This window comes from Quercus suber, unplaced genomic scaffold, assembly GCF_002906115.3.
Source record: "Quercus suber isolate HL8 unplaced genomic scaffold, Cork oak 2.0 scaffold_14, whole genome shotgun sequence".
NCBI lineage: Eukaryota > Viridiplantae > Streptophyta > Magnoliopsida > Fagales > Fagaceae > Quercus > Quercus suber.
Window position 1 is genome coordinate 245,214 of NW_027069479.1, and position 11,205 is coordinate 256,418.

Below are 11,205 nucleotides of genomic sequence, written 5' to 3' on the forward strand. Positions count from 1 at the left end.
GCCCACACTTGAGCAAGTCTAAACAAGACTAACAACCTGTTTTGATCATGGTTTGCCAACAATTCACATATTAGAGTTCTAAATACATAAAATCCTAAGTCTTTAGAGCCTAACATAATCTTTAGGGCAGTTACTCATTTTGTTTTAAAGTCATTACTTTTAAATGAACTGCATGAGGTTGTTGATTTATACCTTCAAGAAAAATAAATAAATATTTAAGTCTATATGTATTTTTATTTAAATAAATTATTTCAAATTCTTCATTCTCTTAAAAGAATTTTATTTTTTTAGAAATATTATAATTTATTCTCTAAATGTTATTGCAAATAATTCGCTCTCTTCCTAAAAATTAATTTTTTTTTTTTTTTTTTTTTTTTTGCACTTTCTTGACAACAAAACACAAACATAAAATTAAAATTTAGCAATTTCCATATCTGGTAGACACAAAAATCAAATTTACTACTCTCTCTCTCTCTCGTAGTAAATATCTAGCTAGTATCAATATCAATAACAAATAGTTAATCCCCGGCAATGGCACCAAAAACCTGTTCGTGTAAAATAATCTACAAGCGCACAGAATCGTAACAAGTAGTAAAGTGTTTTTAGAAAACGAATGTCGAACCCACAAGGATTAACTATGTTATTGAATACCGAAATTCACTAAATTAATTACTATTTGGAAAAATCAAAAATAAATGGAATATTCTACTATCTAAATTAAATTAAACTATTTAATAAAAATAAATCTACGAATAAAAAGAATTAACAAAGCGTAAAAATCTAACAGTGTAAAAATATGATAAGAATGGATCTAGAGCGATTGATTTTCACCTAACAAATCCCACACAATTTATCCTTCCTAATTATTAAATTCTAATAACCTCCTGTTGATGATTAAAAATTCCTTAAGTATTCAATATCTTCTCTCGAATAATATCAAAAATATCTTCAACTAACAATTCCATATCTCTATGTGAATTTAATTAATTGGAGACTCATTATGTACTTTGAATTTTCTGAAAAATCACACTAGTCGCGGTAAAGCATCTCTACTTTCGCTCAACTAATGGTGTTTAATTCTAGAACTAAAATAACAAATCACCATCTCATTGTAATTCAATGATCAATTAATAATTCATAAAGAAAAATAGTAAGCATTAAGAATAAGAATTAAACACTCAATCATGGAAATAATAAAAATAAAATAACTCAAAAAATAAATTGTGTGTTCATTGCTAGACTACATCAATGCTCTAGAAAATAAAATTTAGTTCATAATAAAATTGAAAAGAAAACAAATAAAACTTATGTCTTTCATCCGAATTGGTTGATCAATATGAAGCTCTCGCCTTTGTCCTCAGATACTCCTCTTTCGAAAGACTCCCAAAAGCAAATTCTTCTATGCGGCAGCCCCCTTTTCCTCTCAGGTTTTTTCTTCTTTTTCTCTTTTTTTCCCTAAAGAGCCTTTAAATAGGTCAAGGAATCCTATTCCCGTTTGGAAAAAATCCCAGATTTTTAGGCTTCACTTAACCAAATATTTTGGCCCATTTAACTTCGGAATTCGGACTTTTGGTAAACTACAAAGTTGTAGCCCTTTAAGTTAACTTTCCAGCCCAACTTGAATCGTCTCGATTGGATATCTGAGCTGAAAATTATGCCAAAAATACTAACTAATGTGCAAACTGGAATCCTAATCTGAATTGGACTTGGATTTAATTGGCTTAGCACCACTTTGCATGTAAAGCCCTTGTAGATTAATCTGAATCTTCTCATTCCTTCAAAGAACAAATGAATAGATAAATATAAATAAAAATCAAATCAAATCAAAAGAAATAAAGGAAAACTAACAATTTTAATAAATAAGAGGATAATAAAAATCATGTAAAAATTTCACTTATCAAGTGTAGTGGCACAAAAGGAGACCACAATGGTTTTGGCCGATTGAGGCTCCGGTGGCGAACGCACTATAGGGGACCACAAATGCAAAGGACCCCAACGTGGCCGTCATGAGGAGGAGAAATGGGTCCTAGTGACAAAGCTTGGACTCCTTGCCCACTTCAATAAGATAGGATCTCTAAACAGATTGAAGAAAGATAGCCAAGCTTAGGGTTTCATGTTGCACTGTCGCCAGCCACACCATGACACCTACATGCTCTAGCCCAAGACAATTTGAAACCATTCTCCATTAAAATGAGATCTCTAAATAGTTCTAAGACAAATGATGAAGCTTAGGGTTTTGCATTGCAAAACTACCAACCACACCCCGACACCAGCGTGCTTCAAACTAGGAAAATTCAAGATCGTTCTCCCCTTGCACAACTATCGCGGTTCTTACCTCATGTCATCACCACCCATTGAACCCTAACACCAAACAAAGACCTTTATCACAGAAACCTGATGAGCAATAGTGTTTCCTTCGTAATGGATTTCCTTTTGGTTAATTGTTAGGGTTTGGAAAATGGGGTTTTAGGGTTGATTGTAGATTCATGAATTTGGAGTTTCGATTTAGGTTTTAAAGGCTTTGTGTAGAAATTTGGCCGCCCTCACAATTTGGGTTTTAAGTAAAAGTTTTTGTTGGATTTGTCCCCCTCAAAGCTACTGGATTTAACCCAACACAAAGACACTAGCCTGAAATAAGAAGCCCTTTCTTTTTGGTTACTAGAAAAGTTGTTGCTTGATGGAAAATTTGCTAGATTTTTTTGTATTCTAAAATTTCCAATTTCTTTTTGCCTATTGTTGATATGGATGTTTCTCAATTATATAGGGGTGATAAGTTGTAAAATGTATTTATGAATTTAAGGGTTTAATATAGAAAAATAAGAAAGTGTTAATGTGTTTGGTTGTCAAGAAATTGCATGAAAATTTAGGAAAACAGAGGAATGTTCCTACATTTTTACACTTAAACCAACAACAAGATATATTAGGTTTGAGATCTCAAAATAATGGTCACAATCTTAGTATGTTGGCTAATCACATGTAATGTTGAGGGAATACTCATATTCTCAAGACAAAATCCATAATATCGATAAGAGGCATATCAACGTGTCCATTTGGAACAGATTATTTAGATTTTTGCTAAAATAATTTTACTAAAAGTGTGCTAAAGTATACTTATTCTTTGAAATTGTGAGAAAATGTTTAAAAAAATGTAAAATTTTAAAAAACTATACATAAAAGCCAAAAAGCAAAAGGATAACTTATAACCTAGTTTCAAACATTGAGATAAGTTTAACGAGAATTGGTTATGCAAAGTGTTAAACTCAGCCACTTTGGTAAAGAGTTACTTAAGTTTGTATTTAATAAAATTAGATTTCATATAATATAAAAATAAATAAAAAAATTAAATTGGGGATTCAAAAAATAAAATAATAATTTACAAAGTGATAGTTATTTTATGATTTTGTATCACCATAGATGTTTTCATGGAGTGGTCAATTGATTTTATAATAGAGTCTTAATTCTGATTTAATTTCTTTAATAAAATCTATAATGCAATTATATTTCCATAGTGGTAGTTAATATAATTAATAGTAAGTTTCAGTTTGTCAAGAGTTGATAAGAGACCCAAAGACAGAAATTTTTTGACAAAGAGTCCACACTCTAGAGCTTCTATGAAATTGAGGGTATATATCTTTTCTTCAAACTGTTTTTCTAAGATTCAAAGTTTACATGATTATCCTGTATAATAGAAGTAGATCCTATTGTCTTCCGTTGTTTGGTTTTGTATGTGATTCAAACCTGCAACAATGACATGATAATTTGGTGTTTATTTATAGACATCCATGTACATACTAGATAAACAAAGAGATCATTGACGCAAAACAAAGAAAGGTCGGATGCCACAGGCCCAAAAAAGTTGCATCCTTTTGAATGATTGTTACCTCCGTTATACTTATATAAACCTTTGCAAGAGTGATAATTACTTATTAGATAAACTGATCGCATTGGAATTAATTAAGCATCTATCTAGAAGAAATTATAGAGCATCAGATGCAATGTACACATCATCCATTCATCCATTTATTGCTTTCATAATGTCCTCATGAATTCTTGCCAACAAAAGTCGCTCCATCGTTGAATCTTCTCAAGCAAGCAAGCAACAAAAGAATAAGACAAAAGTAAAAAGATCTAAATCCAACCGACAGAAATAAAATATCTTATCAGGTGTTTATTCTTTTTTGGAAAGTTGGATATCCTCTAAATAAAATGTCAATGAAATTTATTAATATGACACGCCCAGACACTTTTTACTAAAGGTAGGTGTTACATTAAACAAGCAATTAGGAGTATACAATACAAATTTAAGTCTGAAAACACTTACAAAAATACAAAAGAAATACATAATATTAAACAACACAGGGCACAAATGGAACAACAACAGCAACAGTTTTTTTTGAGAAATAAACACACACACAAGGGAGAGAGAAAGAAGTTCTAACACAAAGACATACCACAACTCCAATCAAAAGCTCAAAAGTCATGATAGCTTTTAAAAGAATGTGGGGGAAATTATACAAACAGCAACAGTTAATACGATAAACTATCTTACAACTCAGAATGAGCTTCCACCTCCTCATCCTCTTCCACCACGGTTTTCAGTTTTGCATTATCAGAGTTCCTCACAGAGCAATCTGCCCGAATTTCTCCTTTTTTGCCTGTCAACACACTCAATTGTCCCATTTTGATCATGGATTTTGCAAACTGCTCAAAGAAAAGCTCCTCGTCAAGAGCAAAGCTTTCAACGATGCCCTTAGTCCTGCTATCTGTGTACAAGTCTTGGTCTGAAGTGAATAGTCCTTCGCGATTCATGAGGTGATCATACTCTTTACTGACGAACATATCCGGACCATTCAATGCAGACAAAACGGTTCCAGAGACAACTGTACAGTCCGTTGAAAGGTAATAATGGCACACTAAAGAGCCTCAGGCGTTACGAAAAGGAGCATTAAAAACCTCCATAACTACCCAACGGCTAGAAGCCAGGAGAGGATATATAAGCCTCCCACATTGCTGAAGAACAGGTACATACACACAGAAAACTCACTGAGACATTTTCTTAAGTTCTTTCCAATTGCATTGTTCAAACATTCTTTTACTAACTTTGGCATCAGAGGCGTTGTGGCAGGCACCACACCGGTGTTCATCTTTAAGGGCAGGAAGATCGTCTCCGACCGTCGAACAAGTACTGACGAGTTCACACTCATCAGAGGGTATATATGTTTTCTTCAAACTGTTTTTCTAAGATTCAAAGTTTACATGATTATCCTGTATAATAGAAGTAGATCCTATTGTCTTCCGTTGTTTGGTTTTGTATGTGATTCAAACCTGCAACAATGACATGATAATTTGGTGTTTATTTATAGACATCCATGTACATACTAGATAAACAAAGAGATCATTAACGCAAAACAAAGAAAGGTCGGATGCCACAGGCCCAAAAAAGTTGCATCCTTTTGAATGATTGTTACCTCCGTGATACTTATATAAACCTTTGCAAGAGTGATAATTACTTATTAGATAAACTGATCGCATTGGAATTAATTAAGCATCTTTCTAGAAGAAATTATAGAGCATCAGATGCAATGTACGCATCATCCATTCATCCATTTATTGCTTTCATAATGTCCTCATGAATTCTTGTCAACAAAAGTCGCTCCATCGTTGAATCTTCTCAAGCAAGCAAGCAACAAAAGAATAAGACAAAAGTAAAAAGATCTAAATCCAACCGATAGAAATAAAATATCTTATCAGGTATTTATTCTTTTTTGGAAAGTTGGATATCCTCTAAATAATATGTCAATGAAATTTATTAATATGCCACGGCCAGACACTTTTTACTAAAGGTAGGTGTTACATTAAACAAGCAATTAGGAGTATACAATACAAATTTAAGTCTGAAAACACTTACAAAAATACAAAAAAAATACATAATATTAAACAACAAAGTGCACAAATGGAACAACAACAGCAACGGTTTTTTTGAGAAATAAACACGAGAAAAAGAGGTTCTAACATAAAGACACACCACAACTCCACTCAAAAGTCAGGATAACTTTTAAAGGAACGTGGGATAAGTTATACAAACAACAGCAACAGTTAATACGATAAACTATCTTACAACTCAGAATGAGCTTCCACCTCCTCATCCTCTTCCACCACGGTTTTCAGTTTTGCATTATCAGAGTTCCTCACAGAGCAATCTGCCCGAATTTCTCCTTTTTTGCCTGTCAACACACTCAATTGTCCCATTTTGATCATGGATTTTGCAAACTGCTCAAAGAAAAGCTCCTCATCAAGAGCAAAGCTTTCAACGATGCCCTTAGTCCTGCTATCCGTGTACAAGTCTTGGTCTGAAGTGAATAGTCCTTCGCGATTCATGAGGTCAACATAGTACTTGTTATCAAATTTATTAGGAGACCGCTTGTCCAAGACGGTGGTGGCATTGGTACCTAATACGGGACATACTTCTTTGAGTTCATTGGCGAATGTTTTGGCCATAGTGGGGTCTTGGGTTGGGTAGAGCCGCTCTTCGAAAGAACCGCAGTGGCCAACACCAATGGTGTGGCCACCAGAGAGGGCCACCAAATCGGTGGCATCAAGTTTTTGATTGGTGGCCAGTTTTTCAATAAGGGTACTAGCGTTACTTGTGGGTGCAGGTAGGAGGTCGCTTGTAACGGCTTGTGTAGCAAAGCTTTGTCCGTCCCGCCTTCCTAATGGCACACTGTATTCAGGGCCTCCTGACTGCATTCATGAAGAACATGCGTAAATAAAAAAAAGATGGTATTTTAGCGTGAGTCACACTAAAAGAAATTTTTTTTTCTATACCTATAAAAGTTATATACCAAAATTGATGACAAAGTTTTGAAGTAGTCAATAGAAAGTGATATAAAAAAAAAAAATTAAAAAAATAATAATAATAAATTCATATAAAAAATGATCACTATTCACAATCAATCATATTATAATTTTTTTATCTGATTACGAAATATGTTATTAAAAGATATCAATGTGTGAGAAAAATATGCCAAACTAGAGCTTTCTAGATGTCCCAATGAGATGGACCACATATGTCCAAGTATTTGACAAAAAAGAAATGGATCGAATAAGCCTATACCGTCTCTTCTAAGTTCAACCCTAGCTAGCTAATGCATTTGTAAAAGAAAGAACATTATTTTCTAAAAGAAGCCAACCTTTCCGCGTTAAATTGAGGTGTCCCATTAGTCCAACTTTGAACGGGTCACCGTAGAAAATCTAGCATTTAATAGCTTCCTTACCTTTTTTTTATGGAATTTAATACCTTCCTTACATAAACATAGGGACAAGGCAGCAACACCATAAAAAGAAGACAAAAAAATTAAAAATTAAAAATAAAACGACAAGGCAGCGACATCCTTGAATAATATATCTATTACTATACCATTTTTTTTTCCTGTACCAACTATTACAATATCCGCCTAAACCTAACCAACGTAACCACTACCATTAAGATATTTACAAGTGTGACAAACGATAATGCATTTGTAAATATCCTCTTTCTCAATTATTGAACTATTCATAAATATTATTTAAAAAAATGAAAAATGAACAAAAAAAATTATAATTAAAAGAGTCATATTAACAGGTATCCTTACTGTAATTGTTAACAAACTATTTTAGAAAAATTTTAACATAACGTTTATAGAAAATAAAAAAAGTTGCCAAAATTTTTTTTTCCCATAAAAATTTTTCCTAAAATTATTTATTAACAAATGCTTATTAAAAAAATTATGAAAAAGTGCATATAATTCCAAAATGTGTGTTTATAGGGCATTGTTAAGATTTGGAGGTGTTATCTCTTCTCCTATATATATATTAAGAGAACTCAGAAAATTAGTTATAATTTCAAAAAATATTAAAAATGCCACTAATCTAATTAGATAATTCTTATTCTTAAAAATAAAAAATAAGATTAAAATTGTAATTCAATATAATTCAAAAATAAATCTATCTTCTTTAATAAATAAACATAAAATAAAATAAAAACTACTAGAAAAAAATTTTCCTAAAAATTGACACACTCTCTATTTAAATATATCTCACATCATTTGATACATTTTTCCTAAAAACTAGCGCACTAAATCCAACAATTTACTCCATTTCAAATCATAAATTTTAGTTTCTTCAAAATTCATTTATGTATAACCTCACATAAGTTCAAATTAAAAAATTACATTAAACTCAAAAAAAAAAAAAAAAAAAAACCTCACCGCATGTGCAGAACGCGCATAATGTGGCTAGTATATATATATATATATATATACAAAATCGGGTAAATTGATAATCATAAATAATAGGCAGTGGCACAAATACAATAAAGTAAGTAAAAGAGGTTGAGGGAAGCATTTATTAATTAATTTACCAGGACAACAGAGTCACGAGCAGCAAGAGCAACTATATCAGCACAAGAGACGACTCTTCCGCACTCCTTGTGGACACGCTCACGTAGATCCTCAATGATCTCAAATGCCTTAGCCCTCAAAGTCTGGTTTGGAATTGCGTCCTGCTCACTTGGACCACTGGCTGATCCATCAAGCAACACCGAAGCATCACATCCCTGTATCGCAAATTACAACAACAAACACCTCATATATATATTTCATCCATACTCAAATTATAATGGTCCCACAAACAAATACTCCCTAAACAAATCATATGATTCCTGATCGATATCCATATATATATAAGAATATCTCAGTTTCGCATGCAATATATAATTAATAAATAAGTAATATATATATATATAGGCTTTATAGGCAATTACGATCAATGATCAAAAACTTATTTAATTAATATCTGACTTAATTAGTTGCCTTTTTCTTTTATTTAATTAAGTGAGCTCAGATGTTTTTGGTTTTATTTAATATAATTATTTCTCTCTTTTCTTTTCCCCTTTTCTATGTGGTAGGTATTCGACTATTCTTTGCTAAGTCAGGACAGAAACAGCTAATAAAGTAAACGGAAGACTCATACAAGAACTAACAAAAATCTGTCTGATCAACTATATATATTGTGAAAATTATTAAGTGTAACTTTACTAACTAAACTAATATTCTGTGCAGGCAATGGCATACAGAAAATACATTCTCCATATCATATATATGCTACAAAATGGTCTAGTAATTATATAATTTCATCATTTAAGGCTTTTAAGCTGTCATGAATAAAAGTTTGTTATCTAAAAAGGAGTTCGATCAGTGGGCAAAAAAGTTCACTCTGTTAGGAGAAAGGAAGCCGAAGCACTTCATGGAGAGCTCACCAATGGCCATTTTAACTGCTTAGCGTGCGTTTGGCAACACTTATTAAATTTATTTTACTGGTTAATTTATTTTTACTACTATTTAAGACTCTCACGACACTTTTTAGTACTATTTATCAATTTTACTATATTATCTCAACTAATTTTTATCATTATTTATACTACTTTCAAAAAAAAATTCAATTTCAATCAAATAAGCTAATCACAAATAGACTCTTATTATGATTTGAAACCATTTGTTAAAAAGGGCTACAAATTAATATTTAAATTGGACATTTATATGGACCAGAGCAAGCTTTGGCCGTTATCGTTAGAGCATTAGATTAGAGGTCTAAAAATTTTAACAATTTGACTTTATCTATTTTTTCAGCTTTACAAAACACTAATATTTAACGCAATAAAATAATATAAATAATATGATAAAATAATATATCTACTTCATCCATAACACCGTAATAAAATAATATATATTTTAATATAAAAAAAAATTAAAAATTAACCATCTTAGCGTCCAGCCAAAGATCTGAGCTAGCACACAGTCATGGATGGCTGTGCACGGAAAGTCAGCATAAATAAAAAAATCTAAGTTTGTCTCAACTGATGCAGCCCACTTTTGCTATATTTTGATGGTAAATTTAGCATTTTAACAAAATGCCTCAACCAATACAAATGCTCGCAGTAAAAAGATAGCGATCATGGATCCCTAATAAAGTAACAGTGAGTCATGAGCTTATAAAATACTTAGGTTGGATTTATAATTATTACCTGAACAAAGCAGTCGTGGAAATGAAGACGCAGTAAGCCAGCGGCTTGGCCAATGTCCTTCTTGAAGATCTTCTTAAGCTGTCTTCTGACAATTGAGTCAAGGTCAGGGCAGCTTGATTCGTAGAATGCCCATGACAGTCCTTTGTTTACAGGGGCAGAGGCAGCGTATTGTTTCTCTGAGGCAGAAGCAAAGGAACCCAGTAATAAAAGAGAAGAGATCAAAAGCATGAATAAGGGAAAAGAAGAAGAAGTAAAACTAGCGGCCATGGTGATGTTGGGTTTTCTTTGTTGATTGTTGAGTTGTGGAAAGATAAAGAGCAGTGAGGGTCACTATTTAAAGAGAGGAAGCAGAGCTCTGTCTAGTTGTTTGAATAGTCTCATAGGGTATGCTGGTAAAAGGGCACTTTGTTTTTTTTTTTGACTTTTCAAGATAATGGCAAATGGCAATGTTGGAATTACATATACAACATCGGAATTTTTCAAAATATCTAAAAGCCGCGTGGTGAACACAGATCCTTTGATCTTTCTCTTTCACATTGCAACTTGGTGTACGAAATTGTGTTAAAGGTCATATTATAGAAAAATCTTATCCGATTGATCATTATCATGACTAGGAACATATGAATACAAGAAATATAGAGCCTGGTTCTTTTTTCTAACCAGTCTCTCTAATCAAACTTAGCTGCCAAGAATATGATAATACCCCCTTCTATCAATAGTTTCCTGGTCCGAAGCAATGCCCACAATCTGTCATTTTCAATCTGTCTTTTTTTTTTAATAAGTTTTAATTTATGGGCTTCTGTCCAATGTCTACTGGGTCCACAACGATTTTTGAGCACATATTATGATCGCAACAAGTTTAATGTCACATGACACTAGACAAAAGTCACACTCTTAATTTATCATATTAGTAAAATTTTATACCTATTCTAGTATAACAGCTTCTTCTTCTTCTTTTTCTTTTTTTTTTCTTTTTTTTTTCTTTTTTACTTACATACTCGCTTTTCAAAATAACACATATTAAATTATTTATTTTATACCATATTTTATTAAAATATTAACTTCTTTTTTCTTTTTTTTTTCATACATAATCCACCAGATGCGTTTGACTAGGGTTGGGTGAGGCAGTTTTTATTTTTATTTTT

General features: G+C 32.1%; 2 protein-coding genes across 2 annotated transcripts; both read right to left on the reverse strand.

Annotated features, from left to right (window-relative positions):
* Positions 1-4,545: 4,545 nt before the first annotated feature.
* On the reverse strand, positions 4,546-5,144 carry LOC136070762 (peroxidase 12-like). Its single transcript, XM_065781157.1, has 2 exons — positions 5,045-5,144; positions 4,546-4,880 (listed from the first exon to the last, which is right to left on the reverse strand). The coding sequence occupies exons 1-2, from the start codon at positions 5,142-5,144 to the stop codon at positions 4,546-4,548; spliced, it is 435 nt and encodes a 144-aa protein (XP_065637229.1).
* A 687-nt stretch (positions 5,145-5,831) lies between these two features.
* LOC111993027 (peroxidase 12) lies at positions 5,832-10,474 on the reverse strand. The gene is made up of 3 exons (XM_024024874.2): positions 10,061-10,474; positions 8,399-8,593; positions 5,832-6,741 (listed from the first exon to the last, which is right to left on the reverse strand). The coding sequence occupies exons 1-3, from the start codon at positions 10,325-10,327 to the stop codon at positions 6,115-6,117; spliced, it is 1,089 nt and encodes a 362-aa protein (XP_023880642.2). The 5' UTR covers positions 10,328-10,474; the 3' UTR covers positions 5,832-6,114.
* Positions 10,475-11,205: the final 731 nt, after the last annotated feature.